Genomic DNA, 18,962 nt, shown 5'->3' on the forward strand with positions numbered 1-18,962 from the left:
TTGATGTGCCAGACAATACCAGGCTAAGCTGATTGAGTGAACTGCTTGTTACGCTTTGCCTAAGGAGATGCTGTATTTAAATTACTTTTACCTTCTTTGAACTTTGGGGAAAACTTCATCATAGGAGAGAAGGCATCAATACAAGCGTGGGGACAAAGACCAATCAGTCTTGGACTAAAAGTTGACTGCACAAATTACACGTGAAGAGTTGCCATATAATCAGGAGGCCCATCATCGAGCAGAGGATGCTGGGAAAGAAGTGACCCAGTGGTCGGCATCTCTCCAGAAGAATAAGCTGCCTCTGCCTGGGACCTAATACCCCAGTTTATAGCTGACTCCTTCCAAGTGGGCTTCAGTTCCCCCAAACATCAGAGGCTACTGCTGTTCCCAACATATGGTGAGAATAATAGGGCTCACTATCCTGGTTGAGATTAACTAATGAACTTGTTCAACCAAATTGTCAAAAGTCGGGGTTTGAACCCAGGTCTAAGACTTAAAAGCTACACAGTCTTCTTCAAGATTAATGTTAAATTCCTTCCTGTCAAATTCCTTTGCTTGCAAGGCCCTGCAAAATCTTCTCCAACCTTGTAACCTAATCCACCTTCCTCCTCTACAACCAGAAATATGCTGATAAATACGTAACAATGGGCCCTTAGGAGGGAGGGAGCGTGTTTGCCAATTTCCATGATGTAAATACTCCACCCTGGCTGATTCCAAGCGTGAACTCAATGGGCTCACTAAATTCCTGAAAACGTAACCAGGTCTTGTGAGCTGGCAGAGCTGGCTCCACCGTGTCCCTTACAACCTCATGCCCCAACATACTGCAACTATCCTGAACTGGCATGCAAATGCTGTGCTCGCTCACCTGGGGACACTTGACATTCACCCATGCCATTTCCTCGTCCTTAGCAGAATAAGTCATACTCATTCCTAAGCTCCCAGCCTGGAGGGGGGGTCTTCCTTCAAGAAGCCTTCCCTGATTCTCCAAAGTCTTTCCTGGGTTCTCCGCTTTATTCCTGGAGCACCCAGATTTCCTGTGTCAGAGGATCTGTGACACAGCATTGTAACTTATTGTTTCCTTACCTACTTCCCACTACATGTCTGAACTCCAGCAGGGCAAAAGCATTGTTTATCTTATTTGTTCTTGCTTCCACAGGCCCGCCACAAGTGCTTGCTAAATAATAATCCTGAGATGCATGGAGCAATATGTACCAGATACAGTTCTAAGTTTTACACATCTTTTTTTTTTTATTTATATATATATATATTTATTTTTTTAAAATATATTTTATTGTTTTTTACAGAGAGGAAGAGAGAAGGATAGAGAGTTAGAAACTTGAGAGAGAAACATCGACAGCTGCCTCTTGCACACCCCCTACTGGGGATGCCCGCAACCAAGGTACATGCCCCTGACCGGAATTGAACCTGGGACCCTTGAGTCCGCAGGCCGACGCTATCCACTGAGCCAAACCGGTTTCGGCTATATATTTTTTTTTTTATTTCAAAGAGGAAGAGAGAGGGATAGAAAGATTAGAGAGATAGAGTCAACAATAATGAGTGAGAATCATTGATTGGCTGCTTCTTGCACGCCCCGTACTGGGGATGGAGCCCACAACCCGGGTATGTGCCCTTGACCAGATCGAACCTGGGACCCTTCAGTCTGCAGGCTGATGCTCCATCCCAGTGGTCGGCAAACTCATTAGCCAACAGAGCCAAATAGCAAGTTTTACACATCTTTTAAACAACTGTATCAAGTTGGCTTTATTAATATTATGCTCATTTTTCAGATGCAGAAATGGAGGCTCTGAGAGCAAGTAACTCCTACTGCCAGGATCTGAGCCCAACCAGCATGGCTGAAGAGCCTTGTGCATCCTTCCAGACCAGCATTTCTTCCCTTTCCCCCGCACTGGTGAATCTCAAAGAGAATGTTTTAATTAAATTTAAATTCTCCCTAGTGAGAGAAATTAAATATAAAAGAATACGATTTCCTCAGGTAGGGCTAAGCTTTAGGGGGACTTTCCATCACCCAAGATCCAATCTTTGCCTTGTTGGGGCAATATCATTTCCTTTGACAATGTATGTTCTAGACATTCTGCTATGTATTTACATTAATGTACCATATGTTTATCCTTAAAAACATATGGTCTTGTTTTACAGCTTTTTGTGTGTGGTTTTGTTTTGTGGTGTTTTTTTTTTTACAGTTTTAATTATATTTTCCTGTAAGCATTATTCTGCATCTTCTTTTCTTTTCCTTCAATCAGATAGTTTGAGAAGATACCACTATATTAAGATATATAGGGGTGGGCAAAAGTAGGTTTATAGTTGTTTGTATGAAAAATAATACAATAATTAATAAATAGTAATAAAGAATAAACTCTGTGTTTCGTGTCCTCACAACTGTAAAACTACTTTTCCCACCCTGTATATTTGTCATTTTTAACTGCTGCATGGTATTTAAATCATTATCAGCTTTCCTAAATTTATTAAGCCCTTCCATTATCATATAGTCAGAAAATTATTTTTCTTTCTTGGCCTTCAACTAAGTCTTCAATGAATCTCTTTACACACATCTCCTTGGGCTCACATGTGTTTTCTAATGTAGAAACAATGCTTAGACTAGGGTATGTGCAAAGGCATATAATTTTAATACATATAGTCAAATTACCCCTAGAGTGACTATACCAAATTATTTTCCCACAGAGAACTTACAAGAGTACACGTTTCCCCAAGTGTTTATATTAAATATGACCTCTTTCTACCTTGGGTGGTAGTAAACATTTTAATTAAATGAGTCATTTAAAAATACTTACATTACTCACCAACTGATAGTAGCTTGTGTAAGAGGGAAGGTGTGCAGATAAGATGATGCTGTCAGAAATGCTGACACGTGACATAAGCAAGACTGGGATGCTGAAATGCCTTGTCGGGGAACCTGTCCTGGGGCCTAACATCACAGAAGGCTAAGAATAGCCATTGCATGGGAACAGCTGCAGTGCACTTGGAAATGGTGAACTCGGGTAACAGGAACTAAATCGTTTTACCTATTGACCAGGTCTCTCAGGGACCAAAAACACTGCTGAGGGGAATGGCAACCAAACACCCAAAGTGGAATGAAGTGTTACAAACGCAACGATCCATTTACCAGAAAGAGAAATACATCTAATAGAGATAACACTAAGCGTCCTGGGAAGTAATACTAAAGTTTTAAAATGTTAAAGACCGGCAAGGACTTTATCCATAAAATTCCAAGGTGTTTTAGAGGATTTAAAAAACAAAACGAAAAGCATAATAAATACAAATGCCCCTTGCTCCGGCTCCTTCTTCCTTTCCCTCCCTTACACATACAAACACCCCTCCTTGAAATACTTACAAAATGTAGTAGTTTGTGAAATAATACAGAAAAAAGAAGTGGGGAGTAACTTTCTGTATCATCAAGAGACAAATTTCAACCGAGATGGCTCTTTCTCAAGGTGTACCTTTTTCTTTAACCTTGTCATGAATGAGATGGGAAGTCATACTATAGAAGGAGGAGGAGATGAAGGAAGAACAGACAAGAAACTACATATATTGAGCACCTACTATGTGCTTGGAACATATTCTGTCATTTAATCCATATAACCATCCTGTGAACTGTATTTACAGGAGAAGAAATTAAGCTGAGCGAGGTTAGCATGACTCAGGCTCCTTATCTACAATTGGTATGTGAATTCAGGCCTAATGACTCCAAAGTCTCTTTCCCCAGTGAGCCACTCTGCCTGCTGAAACTGAAAGAGTCCAGTTAAAACCTGAATAGATCAGATTGTGAAGTAATCTGAACAAAAACAATGTTCCTGCCTTAATACTGTTCTTAATATATATATATACATAAATATATTTTATTGATTACAGAAAGGAAGGGAAAGAGAGAGAGAGAGATAGAAATATCAATGATGAGAGAGAATCATTGACTGGCTGCCTCCTGCATACCCCACACTGGGGATTGAGCTTGCAACCTTGGCATATGCCCTGACCAGGAATCGAACTGTGACCTCCTGGTTCATAGGTTGATGCTCAACCAATGAGCCACGCTGGCCAGGCTTACTGTCCTTCATTGGATAGAAAAAGTAATTCATATTATTGTTGTTCAGAAGTTTCTAGAATTGCAAAAAATTACTAAAATAGGTCAAGGCAAATGATAGTAATAATTATAGGAGTAGGACAATGAGACAGCATTCAGAAAACTGGCTATAAGATTACAACTGTTCTGAGATATTTCATTAAATCCTAAAAAAGCCCAGACAGGAAAAGAAACAGGGTTCAGGATTCTCTTCTGACTGTCTTGACTTGGAATTGGATGCCTATAGTAATAGCCAAACATCCTAAGCACTGAAAACCAAGGCCCCTACAAACAGAGACCAGCTCACTAAAAATCACTTGCTCACTGTTCCAGCTGCTTCTTGAACTAAACAGCACCTGGCCACAAAAGCACTATTATCCAAATACCCACCGAAGGATCATTAGGATACACATGATCCCCACAGTCAAACACACTTTCTGAAACTCAATTTAAATATTCAACGGAAGGATGATTCGCTCAAACCTGTGCTGGTCTGAATCACGTACCTGGGGCTGTGAAATGAGAGGGGTGGCAGTGGAGGCGGTAGCCATGGCGGCTCTGTAGTTGTGGGCAGTGACCAGGCCCCAGCACCACGGCGCCAGACACAGGAGTCAAATTCTCGTGGTTGCTGATCAGATGGCAGTCATGCTAGGAGAAGCGGCGGACCTGGAAAAGAACAGGAAAACCCAGTTAGCCTGTGAGGAATATCACATGGGAGTGAAGTACCATTTGCCGGAGGAAGCAAAAATCCCTCAGACCAAATGCCAACTACCAGCTTAACGGACAGAGGAATCCAGGAGAGAGCATCTAACGTCTCAACTCCAAGACTTTTAGTCCACTCGTCCAAATCGTGTTACGTTGATGTATTTTCACAGGTTTGAATCCAACTCTGCAGGCTCCCTAGATGTTTTGTGATGTCAGTGTCTATTTGTGAAAACGGGGAGAATGGGCCAGCGAGAGAAGCCATCCTGTCTTTAACCAATAAAGCAATCGAGTGGCCTACAACAGAGAGCTGAGAGTTTACATACAAAGGGCAAAGAGAATACACCATCAAGGGTTTTAGAGATCAGCCCCTGCCCATTAGCAGATTAAAAACATCGGAGGCTGGAGAAGAGAAGGGACTAAGTCATAGTTTCATTAATGGCAGAACCAGCACTGGACCAACAACCATTCCCACTCCAGTGGGAAACAGAAGGTGAATGGTTCCAGGTTTACATTTCCCCAGGGAATGGTTAAAGAGAGGGAAGGCACCCCACAGGCGCAGGAGTCAGCCACAGGAATGAGTCAGGTACACTCAGGCGGGTGGCGAGGGCTTCGTAACTCAGACCTCCCCATGTGTGAGGAGAAGTGCATTTTTAAATCCTTTGACATCCTCAAAGAGGGGATGCTAGATAAGCACCAAGTATAACTAAATCGTTCATTATTAATGTTTATAAAGAAAACTCAACAAGATGTTAAACTCCCTGCAGTAAAGCATGGCCCAAATTCTGTTGAAAGATTAAGGCCATTGTTTCCATGTTGCAATTTAGCCCAGAAGGGAAATTTTTTCATTTAAAAAAAAAATGTTTTTAATGCTTCAATTTTAAGAAAATTTTTCATTTTTATGTTGTTTCCATACCACCTAACATATTCTTTTTATTTTGTTTTGTTTTGTTTTGTTGTTTTTTGTTAATCCTCACCCAGGGATATTTTTCCATTGACGTTTAGAAAGTGGAAGGGGAGGGGTAGAGACAGAGAGAGAAACATAGATGTGAGACAGACACATCTATTGGTTGCCTCCCACATGCACCCCAACCACAGCTGGGGATCGAGCCTGCAACGGAGGCACATGCCCTTAACCGGAATCAAACCCAGGACCCTTTGGTCCACAGGCTGATGGTCTATCCACTGAGCTAAACCGGCTAGGACGCACCTACCAATATTCTTTTATTCAAAATGTATTTATTGAGCATTTGCAGTGAACTCAGGGTATAATGAGTAAAAGTACGCAGCCCGACTTCAGGAATCTTTTGCCTGTAAATACACTATCTAGCTTCACCAGCATGCAAGATACCTGAACTCTGATAAACTATTACAAAATGATACTTGTAATAATACTGAAAGTAACAAAGCAGGATCACAAGACCCAAGTCTTGGGCAGTAGGAACAGTGAAGTTGGACGCTTACTCCAAGTCATTTGGCCTCAAGTCCACTGGCACTACTCTGCATTAGCTGGACGCTGAGCAAGTCACAGAACCTCAGACATTTTCCTAGGAAATGATCTAGGTTTGGCAGCAATTTCTACCAACTTTAAATTTTGATTTGTATCCTGTCTTTGTGTATTATCCTTCACACTATAGTTTCAGTCGCTTTGGGTTTTCTTTCTTTCTTTCTTTCTTTCTTTCTTTCTTTCTTTCTTTCTTTCTTTCTTTTTTTTTAATATACTTTTATTGATTTCAGAGACGAAGGGAGAGGTGGAGAGATAGCAACATCAATGATGAGAGAGAATCACTGATAGGCTGTCTCCTGCAGACCCCACACTGAGGATCAATCCCTGGCTGGGAATCAAACTGTGACCTCCTGGTTCATAGGTTGATGCTCAACCATTGAGCCACGCTGGCCGGGCCGCTTAGTCTTTATTTTTAGAACTGTAGCAGTAAAGCTGTCGAGATGTTTTGGTATAACATTCAACACAAAAGTCCATAGGTGCCCTGAGACAACACTGATCTTCTCCTAAGCTACAGTCTGGGGGTTGAGGGCAGACCTGTGTTTTATCACACTGTGAGTTTAACTGAACGGCCCGGGAGAAAGGCACATATATATTGGAGTGCCTTTCCTCCTTCATGCTGCTGCTCTGAGAAAATTATAGGACCCCATGGTGCGCTATTTTGTACTGAACTTATTGCTGGCATCACTTTGTGCCCACCCCTACTCCTTTATTTTTCATTTTTCTTTTGAACGTATTTATAATTTGTGAAATTATAAATTGTTACCTTGCTCTATCATATATAGGGTACATAGGTGAATATATAAATAGCATGACAACCAAAGACCAAAACAAGCAGGAAGGTGAGATTCCATTCTTAAGGACTCTCACTATGCACTCAACCCAATATCATTTCTGCCAAGCTGTCATTAAGCTATATAATCTTAATATATTTTCAATACAGGGTGGGGCAAGAGTAGGTTTACAGTTGTTCGTATGGAAAATAACACAATAATTAATAAATAATAATACAAGAAGAAACTCCGAGTTTCTCGTACTCACAACTGTAAACCTACTTATGCCCCACCCTGTATTCAGAGTACATAGAGTTCCCCAAACGGTGAATCCTGGGCACCTAGCCTGCAGTATGGGAAGGGATATAGAAATTGATGGGCAAATACACCACATGGCATCATTGCTGACAACCAAGTGGGGAGAGGTGGGAGAGTGGGGGTTACTGCCACCCTACTAGAGGCTGAGCACTGGAAGGGTCATGTCACAGACAGTGTGAGGCAGACCGTGTTAACACACTTCACAAATGGGGGGCTCGAGGCTCTGAGAGGTTGTGCAACGTGCCCAGAGTCACAACAGCCAGGAAATGAGGAGCTGAGACCTGACGCAGGACCCACTCCTGGGCCCATGTACTTTCCATAGACGAACCCTTCAAGGGAACAACAATGAAGAGGACGTGCTTGGAATCCTTTTAAGCACCACTTTCAGGTGCTCCTGAAGAATGCAGGATGGAAGTCAGATGTCCTGCAGACTCTTCTCTGTTTCCCCCAAACCCTGAAACAGACACTCATACTGCTCTCATCTAGACAAAGTTTTCATGACGGGTCCCTAGTTTTGATTTATGTTACGTGTCCTTGAGATAGATAGTAGATAACAGATTATTCGTTTCATATCTTCAAAGAGAAAATAAGGAAGAAGATTAACTGCCTTCCCCTAAAGCATTTAAGACATATCTGGTTTTGAGGCTTTCGTTGAATCCTGTAAAAAGGTTATAAGAGCCCTTTATAAAATGATGTATTGTTTTTAACTCTGAAAATACAAGAGCTAAGCAATACTACCTCAGAGGGTATCACCAGCTCTCTCTTGGAAGTGGTCTTAAAATCACATTTATGAAACCTATTTACTTCCCAACTTATTTACAAAACTGAATAAATCCTGGGGAAACTAGACACAATGACAAAAAAGACAATACCCTGAGTAATCCTGCTGTTTGGTCTCTAGCTTTTACTTTGACATTCTAGCCCCTGCTTTCCCAGAGCCCCAAACCGTCAACTGCAGAGTTGCACAGAATTTTTGAAGAAATGCACCCCTCTTGAACTCTTCCAAGTACCTGGATGATTGTCCTGAAGTTCTTCCCATCTGTCATCAAGCTAACTCCCCATTTCCTTTGCTTGAGCTCCAAGACCGTGTTCCAGCTGGAAGCCATAAAGCAGTGTGGGCGGGTCCCACTAGCCCCAGCTACCCTTGGCTCATTCCTGTTGCCCCCTTCTCTTCTCTAGTTGCCTCCATGTACCATTCTAGGCATCTCTTCTAATCTATACCATTCTTTGGGAAACCACAAAACTACCTCTAATGCCCTCCACTTGCAAAAGATGAGCTTTATCCCTCACTTATTTACGTACCCATTCATTCATTCATTCCCCTAGTGTCACTGGATATGAATTACCTCAATATCCTTCCCTACCATTCAAAATGGATATATAAAACACAACTTACAAATAAGAAAGCTACATAGGCTCATTCCTCTGTGCCAGATTACTAAAGAAATAAGAATAGGGAATATCCTTAATCAGCCTTAGAAGCCAAAGATGAATCCCTACTATTGCTTAAACTTCCAGGAACACAGGGCTAGGCAAAAGTAGGTTTCTAGTTATTCATATGAAAAAAAATTATAATACAAAAATAAATAGTAATATAAGAATAAACTCGGTTTCGTGTACTCACAACTGTAAACCTACTGTTGCAATCCCCCTATAATAGAAAAAAAATCAACATGGGAGGTTGACAGAAGGACTAAGGCGCAATATCACCTTCATGTGAAGCTCAGAACAGAAAATCAGCAAATGAGACCCCAATAGATTCATACTGATACTCCTAGTTCAGCAGGACGCAGGCTGCAGGGAATAAAGCCAGGGAGAGGTGGAGTACATTTAAAATACACTCACTCCTTAAAAGGGTTCCTGGCTCCAACTGAGCAAGTAATCTCTAGCTGCACTTACTTCTAATTTACATGTGGTCATGATGACTGCACAAGAAAACACGTGGGTGGGGGGCACTACCAACTGGCTTCTGATATGGGCAGCCATGCCAAGTGACAATAACCTTGCTAATGACCGAGCGCCACACCAAAATGCCCGAAAGAGAGTCTGGCTGAGAGGCAAACTTCATTCTGATTACTCCTGCAGCTGACGCTGGCTCCTTCTCTAGGTCTCACAGGAAGATGGGTTTCCAATTTGCAAATTAATCTCCTATAAATCTAACCTTTTCTTCTCATCGGGACTTGAGTCAAACAGTGACTCATTTCAGTCTCTTGAAGGAACACAGGGCAATACCCGCCACTGAATATGCATAGACTTTTCCCTCTAAGGATAAGCAACAGAGAAAAATCCACCAGGCAAATGAAAAATACTACGGTTCCAGAGACGGGAAGACTCTAGAAGCAGAGCAAATATTTACTTAAGAAATAAGTGAACTACATAAAAGGAAACTTAAAAAATAGATGAGCCCGGCTGGTGTGGCTCAGTGGTTGAGCATTGACCTATGAACTAGGAGGTCATGGTTTGATTCCCAGTCAGGGCACATGCCTGGGTTGTGGGCTCGATCCCAGTGGGGGGCATGCAGGAGGCAGCCAATCAGAGATTCTCTCTCATCATTGATGTTTCTATCTCTCTCTCTCTCTCTCCCTCCCTCTCTGAAATCAATAAAATATGTGTTTTTTTTTAAAATGGATATCAGAAATGAGTCTGCATTAACCAAAAGAGAAAAACATCTGAATCATGAACTCAAATGAAGGCAGTTGATAAAGCAGTAAACAGAATAAAAAATTAAGCTGAAAATGGTATTAGTGAAACAGAAGATAAACCAGAGCTTAGAGGAATAGGGCAGGGAGCTACATGAATAAAGATTTTAAAGCTTCCATCCCCAAAACAGAATAGATGAACAAAAAGTACTAAAGGAGGAAAGAAGAAACCATCAATGCTGAAACCTAAAAAAGATAATTTATCCTCAACATTTTGGAAAAGTGTTGCACATATATAGAGCCATTTACATTAAATAAGAAAACATTTCAGACTTGAAATTTGCTGCAGAGAGCTCTATAGTCTGGCAGAACAAAAAAAAAAAAAAAAGAAAAGGAAAAACTCTGAACCCCAAACGTGGTGGAAGAATAAAACAATGAGATATAGGAAGGCCAGTGCTATAGCTTAGCTTTCTTAGTATCTCTTCTTCCTACTGGACTAAATAGCATCTGAAGCCACCCTCCTACCATCTGAGGCCTGAGGCAGGAAGATGCTTCTCTCCGGAATCCCACCAGATGAAAAGACTTAAAAATAGTCACATCAGGAAGAAGTCATTGACCCATGAAACAAAAACAAAATGCTTAAAAATCGATCATCTGAAGTTCAGTAGAAGGATTGGAATGTGAAGTTCCAAATGTAAAAATCCAGAATGTAGAGCAAAAAATAAAGTGAGAAAGCTAGAGGGCTAGTCCAGGAGATCCAACAGCCAAATAAGAGCAATTCTAGAAGAAAAGAATGAAGGACAAAAAGAAGGACAAATCGAATCACTAACTCAAAACATTTTCTGAAGTGGGAAAGTCATGTTAGTTGAGTGTAAAGGCCTAGGAAGTGCCCACCATTATATTAGTACACTCCCATAAGCATACCATCATGAGGTTTATTTTTCTTCTTGTTTCTTTTTACACTCGATATTTTTAAAAATCCGCTAAGCTCTAAGAAAGTGTGTGTGTGGAGGAGCTCATAAACAAAGAATTGGGAATCGATCTCTGGACTTCTCAAGAGCAGCCTGGAAGCCAGGAGACAATGGAGCAATGAGGAACGTGATTTACAACCCCTAATTCTATTGGAGGATGCTCTTCAGCAAAACAGAGAAGAAACTCAGAAAAAGGAAGGCAAGTGATACCGGAACAGGACGTCAATACTGGAGAAAAACAAAGGGAATTCCTGGCCTAACTGTGCACGGAGACCCATGGATGACCGGTGAGGAGACTCACAAGGGAACCTTGGCAGAGTATCCGTGCCCTTGGATACACAGGGGTGGACAAAAGTAGGTTTACAGTTGTTCATATGGAAAATAACTGATAAATAATAATACAAGAATAAACTCTCATGTACTCACAACTGTAAACCTACTTTTTGCCCACCCCTGTATATGCGTAATGAACTAGGATAAAAACTGTAGGAAATCGTCAGAAAAGGGAGAAAATGCTGCCTCACCTTTGGAAAAAGGAGTCAGTCAATACCGTTTTATGTCTGAAGCTGATAAAAGGAGAATTTCAGGCTTTGAAAACCAAAAAAGAAGAGAAAGGGGTGGGAAGGGTGACAAAGGAATAGCCACGCTACATTTTCTACCTGAGCTCCCTCCCTCGCCACTGCTTCCCGGGCAACCATGAAGACAAGGGGTCCAGCTGGAATGAGGAAAGCTGGGACTACTTTCAGAGTCCATTTGCTTCACATGCAGAGCTAGAACAAAGAAATCAGAAAGGCACTGGAGAAATCAAATAATTTCCTCATGTTTTGTTTTTAAATACCATCTCTACTTGTGGCAGCCAAGATCTTGCTTCAGTATACTCACAGAAGACAATATATTTCATGTTCTTAAATCTTTCCTTTTCCACATACAGAATCAGTTTTTCCATTTGCTTCTCCAGCTTTTTTTTTCTTTTTTTTTTTTTTTTTTAATTTACTTACTGTCTGGTGAAAGATGGTTCATTTTTCTTTTGTGTTTTTTTTTAAAGATATTTTTATTGATTTTTAGAAAGAGAAGAAGGGAGGAGGAGAGAAACATCAATGTGAGAGAGAAACATTGATGGGTTGCCTCCTGCACCCCCGCACCGGGGTTCTATCCCACAACCTGGGCATGTGCCCTGACCCAGAATTGAACCGGCAACCTTTCAGTGCACAGGATGACGCCCAACCAGCTGAGCCACACAAGCCAGGCATTTCAATCAGACCTTTTATTCTACATTTCGCCTAAAAACTCTATGGTTCTTTCTCTATGGCATTAAGCTGATGCATTTAAAGGAAGGAGCACAGCTAGCCCGTCCTGCTCATGCTGCCTGCAGACAGAGAAACTCAAGCACCACAACCACACTGTTTTACACGTATTTTATCAGTTCAGAGTCCAGTGTCCTACAGACTGACAAAACTGGCCAAAATTACTTAAATAAGCCCGTTGTCCTGATTTCAAAGACTGAATAAACAGGCATACAATTTTCACTTTTTAAAAAATATTTTTTTTTATTGATTTCAGATAGGAAGGGAGAGGGAGAGAGAGATAGAACATCAATGATGAGAGAGCATCATTGATCAGCTTCCTCCTGCACACCTCCTACTGGGGATCGAGCCCGCAACCAGAGCATGTGCCCTTGGCCGGAATCAAAACCTGGACCCTTCAGTCTGCAGGCCGACACTCTATCCACTGAGCAAAACTGGAGAGGGCCAGTTTTCACTTTGGAACAGTGTTCCTACTTGGGAGAGAAGTTATCCTGAAACTTATCAAAATAACTAGGAATTGTAAGACACGTCACTACTAGGGCAAAGAATATATTGGCAATACTCTTAAAGGTTTCGATTTTAAGCTACTTTATGTTATATTGCTTAGAAAATGGGGGAAATCCATAGTTTAGGAATAGTGGATCAGGAATGAGTTGGAATTACAGGTTTCTGAGTGAGAGAAAATTGAACTCAGGGAGTGTGCTCAATCACAAAGGGAGAGAACAAGGAAAGAAGGGGTGGAAATTAAGGAACAGCGTCGAATAAAAGGCTTGAGAAAATCCTCTTGAAAGGTAGGACAATTAGAAAAATTATACTTTGGATAAGAGACAGACCTACTACTGCCCATTCATTTCTATTGCCAGAGACTCACAATGTCTAAACTCTGGATCATCTTAGCATCCGCAGGCAGGACCCTACACCATTTGCATAGGGACACATAGCAGTGCAAAGACTAATGGCTATTAAGAGTTCCACCTAAGGGAGGGAATCCCTGAAGCATCGGGCGGATATATTTTTATTGAGGAATGCTTGATGAGGGACCCTCTGAGACACGCTGAGCATTTGCAGTCCCGAGGTTTCAGGAAAAAGAAAAGCACAGCCTCTAGAAGGAAGCCCCAGGCCAAGCCAGACTCTGATAACCATAGCCAATGGAGGAGTCTTGGGAGCGATTTCCTTCTAAGAGCAAGTGTACGTTTCTAAAGTCAGAAGTATTTCCCAAGTGGTGTAGAATAGGAGTAATATGAGTGCATTACATGTTGGTGGGGATGTGGGGAAGAGAAGGGAGCAAATAGGGTTGAGGCAATGTGTCGAGAACATAGAAGTCTATCGCTGTCATAAGAAAAGGGATCCAATATAACATTTTTTAACAGAGGCCTCTTTCCTTACTTACCATTTTGAGTAGCTGAAACTTCAAGTACCTTTGAGAGTATAGGTCAAAATCAATTCTGAGTGCTTGAACTGAAGAATGGTGGTTTAAAACTGTACCTGGACATAAGAAAGTTACGCTTGAAAGATAGTTTTCGAGATGCATTTGCCACGACATAGGAAAATAGGCACTCAAATTTATTTCCAGTGTTGATGCAACTGTGATAATCTTTCTGGAATACAGTGTGTGTGTATCTGTGTGTGTAACAAAGGACAAGGATCCCTAAGAAATGGGAAAAGACCAAGGTGAGCCCTATAATTGCCCCAGCTCCCTGTCACAAGAGCGTCCAGGCCAGGAGACATTCTGGTGAAATCCAGGGAACTTACTGAGATGAAAGGTAGATGTGAGATCCGAAGAAGCTCAAGGCAGCTAGAGTTCAGAGTATCGCAAGGAAGTGGACTGAAAAGACAGAAAACCCTAAAGATCTGCAGGGTCCACCTTGAGTATTCAACAGAGAACTGGTCAGAGAAGGCACATGAGGAAACCGTTAGAGGCGTAAGTGATAGCCATCTGAATAGTTTCTATTTTCATCAGCAAGACTGGAAAACCTTGTAATTCGCGGGATATTGGGCAGAGCGCTCAGAAGCATCTTGCCTCAGTAGTGGGGAATAATTAGCCCTAGACCAAACAGTAAGTTTATCCCACTGAACGAATTTTAAAAGCAAGACCTAAAAAGATTAAATTGTTTCCAAATAATTAACTGTGACTCAAAACAAAGCTTGAGAATATTTATAGGAACACAGAAATATCCAACATCCAACAAGGTACAGTTCACAGTCTGGCATCCAATCTATGATTACCAGTCAAGCAAAGAAGCAGGAAAAAGTGAAGTGACAAAAATAGAAACTAGAAAAAATGGAACACTGAGAGAAAAAAATTAATAGGAAAAAAAATAAAAGAACATCAGTGAAATGTAGGGAATTTTCAAGTGGATTAATATACACGTAATTGGACCCCAAAGGAAAAAGGAGGCCAGAAAAAATATTTGAAAAATAAAGATCAAAAGTCCAAAATTTAACAAAAACTATAAACTGAGAGATTCAACAACCTTAATGAACGACAAGTACAAGAAACAAAAGTGCACAAGGGCACATTATAATCAAATTTATCAAAATATAATAACAACAAAATATTTAAACTTGCCAGATAAAAAACGAATTGTGGTATAGAGAGAAACAAGGATGAGAATGACAGGAGATTTCTCATCAAAAATAATGCAAGCAAAAAGGCAGAGATCAACATTTTTAAAGTAATGGGAAAAATAACCCTATCAATCTAGAATACTATAACCATGGAAACATTTTTCAAAAACAAAAGTAAATTAAAAATATTTTCAAACATAAAAATGCTGAAATAATTGATCATAAATAGACCTTGGACTACAAGAAATGTTTAAAAGGAAGCCCATCAGACACAATAAAAATTGAATCTGATGGAAATATAAATCTTCACAAAGAAATGGAGAACACCAAAAGTAGGAACTAAATTAGTATATATAAAAAACAGTTTTCACCTGGCCAGCATGGCTCAGTGGTTGAGCATCGACCAGGAGGTCACGGTTCCCAGTCAGGGCACATGCCCAGGTTGTGGGGCTCGATCCCCAGTGTGGGAAGCATGAAGGAAGCAACCAATCAATGATTCTCTCATCATGGATGTTTCTATCTCTCTTTCCACTTCCTTCCTCTCTGAAATCAATAAAAATATACTTTAAAAAAAAAACACAACAGTTTTATTCTATAAGTCTTTTTAAATTACAACTCACAGAATGGGAGAAATTTATGTAAGTCATATAGCTGAAAAACAATTTGTATACAGAATATTAAAAAATTCTTATAACTCAATAATAAAGACACACAAAAAAAGCCAATTTTAAAGTGAGAAAAGATCTGAACAGACATTCTGAAAAGAAAATATACAAATGACCAATAAGTATTTAAAAAGATACTTATCCACTTCATTAGCCATTAGGGAAACAAAAATCAAGTCCACTTCACACCCAGTAGGATGGCTATAATAAAAACGACAGATAATAACAAGTGTTGGTGAGGATATGAAGCAATGGAACCCTCCTGCATTGCTTGTGGTAATGTAAAATGATGCAGCCAATGTGAAAAGCATCCTGGTAGTCCCTGAAAATATTAAACAGAGTTTCCATATGACCCAGACCATACCAAACATTGCTGAGGATGTAAACGAACAGCAGCTCTCACAGTCTTGTGAGGATACAAGATGGAATTGGGTCGGAAAACTATTTGTCACTTCCTTTAAAAGTTAAGCACCCCCCATCCAATCCAGCCATTTCACTCCTGGATATTTACTCAAGAGAAAAGAAACTTATGTCAACATAGACTTGAATGTGTTCAAGAAACTTGATCTCAAAAAGCCAAAAACTGGAAATATCTCAAAATCAGAAAAGAATGGACACATTTTTTTTTTATATAAAGACAATGGAATACTACGCAGCAACCAAGAGAAATGAACTCTTCATATACGCGATGGCATGTATCAGTGTCAAAATAAATACACTGACTGAAAGAAGCCAAATAAAGCAAAGCACTTACTGTCTGACTCCATTCATATGAAACTACAGAAAATGCCAAGTCGTCTATATGACCAGGATAGAAGGGGAGGCCAGGGCCACAAAAGGGAACAACTTCAAAGGCACCGGAGGAAATGTGAAGGGGGATTGATGTGCTCACTACCTTGATTATGGTGATCATTTAAAAGGTACATACACATGTCAAAACAAACCAAATTGTCCACTTTAAATATGTGTAGTTTGGGTATGTTCTCAAAAAATATTAAAAGAAAGCATAAGTCTTATAATAAGGAAAAATGCTATATTATAGATTTCTTTAAGTACAATAGTTAAAGAACATTCTCCTTGAATGGAAAACACTGACTTGTAAGGAAATCTGATCACTAACTCTAATATACTAGTCTATATAAAATCATGTGTTTGTAACAATACAAGGACAGCCCAATGTGAGTGCTAGAGATTAAATGAGGGAAGCGAAATGTCCCTACGGGCAGGTAACCCAAAGCACTTGTCAGCGCCCGAAGGTGTAGGCACATCCAAGAGAGGGGAGAGACCTAGCTGGTTTGGCTCAGTGGGTAGAGCGTCAGCCTGCAGAACAACAATCTATGTGTTTCTCTCACATTGATGTTTCTCTCTGTCTTTAACTATCTCTTCCACTCTCTCTAAAAATCAATGGAAAAATATCCTCTGGTGAGGCTTAAAAAAGAGAGAAAGAGAAAGAGGGGAGAGAAAGAGCTACGGAGTTGTGGTTTTCAATAGCTACAGAAATCAAAATAGGTGTCAGAGTATGTGTGTGCATGAATACAGTAGGAGGCCAGGGAGTAGTGACACCCCAATAACAACAAGTATCCTAGCACTTAGGTCCTGGTCTCTAAATACCATTCTCTACTGTACGGAACCAGGCTCTTTGGAGAAATGTTTCTTCCAGAGCTGGGGCAAGAGAGGTACACCTTCTGATAGAAAGGAAGACACCACTCGAAGAATTAAGGAGACGTGTTAAAAGGACAAGGAAGCTAGCTTGAAGGGGGTCCCTGGCCTAAATGGAAAATTTTGACCTTCAAAATAAATGAAAGAACAAATTTATAACCCTTGGAATAAAAGAAATTCATGAGTTCATTTTCACATAAATAAACTAATAAAAGTCTGACAAAAAAAAAAAAAAGGAACATTCACATAGACTCAAATATGTCCCGACATCTTTCTTATTAACTGCAAAGGAAAAACTGTAACTTTACAGCGGAGAAGTCTGGAAGACACCACCACAACCAAGTGATCAAAGTAAAACATCACGGGAAATTGGGACGAATTGACGTTGTGTACCCCCTGATAGGATGCAACGGGAAGAAGGCAGCATCACTTCCGTGATACTCCTGCTAACGTTTCAAAATTTGAATTCAATCAAAAGGAAACATGGGTCAAACCCAAAGTGACCCACGTCTCCTTTTGATTGAATTCAGACGGAGAGGCATTCCACAAAATAAGCGTACTGTAGTCTTCAACACATCAAGATCATAAAGGAAATAAACGGAGAAACTGTTTCTCATTAAAGGAGAAGAACAAGAGACACGATAAATACAATGCAAGATCCTGGACTGGACCCTAAGCCCTGAAGGATATTATCGAGACGACTGGGGGAAAGGTGAATGGGATCTGAAAACTAGCTGATAGTACGATAGTGATGTTAACTTCCTGATTCTGATGGTGGTTTTGTGACTGTGTGGAAGCGCATCCTTGTCCGCAGGAAATACATTATTAAGTATCTGAGGGTGTGAGGGCAGCGTCAGCAATTCATTCTTAATGGCTTGGCGAGATAAAAGGTTCTTGGTACTTCTGCACTGCACTTGCAACTTTTCTGTGAATTTGAGAGGAGAAGGCGTGGGGGAGGGGCCGGGGAGGCGTAGGGGCAAGAGAAGAGGCCCCTGTGTTTCAGTAGAAGGCTGTGTTCATGTGTCACTACTAACTGTAAGAAACAGACATGCCCAAGCATAAATTTAATTGAAAAGAAATGTTTTAATCTAGTTAGAAGTCACTGTTACAAAATCCATGACCATCCCAGACACACATGTGCCTGATTTCGGAGAAGACAGGAAAAGACGTCTCAGACAAATGGCAGCGTGTAAGAGGCACATTGCCAAAAGTCAAGTAGGTCTTTTGAAAAAAGGAGAAGTCTGGACCACAGTAAACAATGTAGGCAGCATCGCACCGCCAAGTTGTGCTGTTATTTCCAAAAGCTAACAGAGAGAGATACACTTGCATCGAATACAACAAAGACGAAGGCAGAAGCCCCAGCAATCGGCTTCTTCTGTTTGCAGGACACAAGGGAAGGAACTGTGAAAAGGTACTGTGTTCTCTGGTTATGAAAGTTCTTCTGCCTGCAGTGAGAATAATCTCTTCCAGATGTTGTTTGGCCCACAATGTGCTATTCAAAATATGAACGTTTTGTTTATTTTCAAAAAATTCAAGAGCCAAATGAGAAACCTAGTTTCCTTCGCTAATCTCTAATAAAAGTGGAGATAAGTTAGCTTTAAAAAAAAAAAAACACAGTGTACATCCTAAGTCCAGACAGTTGTACATCTGCCCAAAGTTTTGAGGGAGGAGGGGGGGAAATTATACCTGTTAAATTCAATCCTAGTATCTGCTTTGCCATGGGAAAAATAATGAGGCACTTAATTTCATTTCCTTTCCTGCTC

General features: G+C 40.6%; 1 protein-coding gene across 3 annotated transcripts in view; it reads right to left on the bottom strand.

Annotated features, from left to right (window-relative positions):
• LPAR1 (lysophosphatidic acid receptor 1) overlaps positions 1–18,962 on the bottom strand; it is a 118,950-nt gene that overhangs the window by 59,235 nt on the left and 40,753 nt on the right. For 2 of the 3 annotated variants that reach the window (XM_008141805.3, XM_028145851.2), the window contains exon 2: positions 4,603–4,762. In XM_008141805.3, coding sequence (XP_008140027.1) covers positions 4,603–4,647 — 45 coding nt within the window. In that variant the 5' untranslated portion in view covers positions 4,648–4,762. Of the gene's footprint in view, positions 1–4,602; positions 4,763–11,885; positions 11,985–18,962 lie in introns of those variants that run through there. The other variant, XM_054727052.1, reaches the window with a different exon arrangement.

This window comes from Eptesicus fuscus, chromosome 15 (genome assembly GCF_027574615.1).
Source record: "Eptesicus fuscus isolate TK198812 chromosome 15, DD_ASM_mEF_20220401, whole genome shotgun sequence".
Classification (NCBI taxonomy): Eukaryota; Metazoa; Chordata; class Mammalia; order Chiroptera; family Vespertilionidae; genus Eptesicus; species Eptesicus fuscus.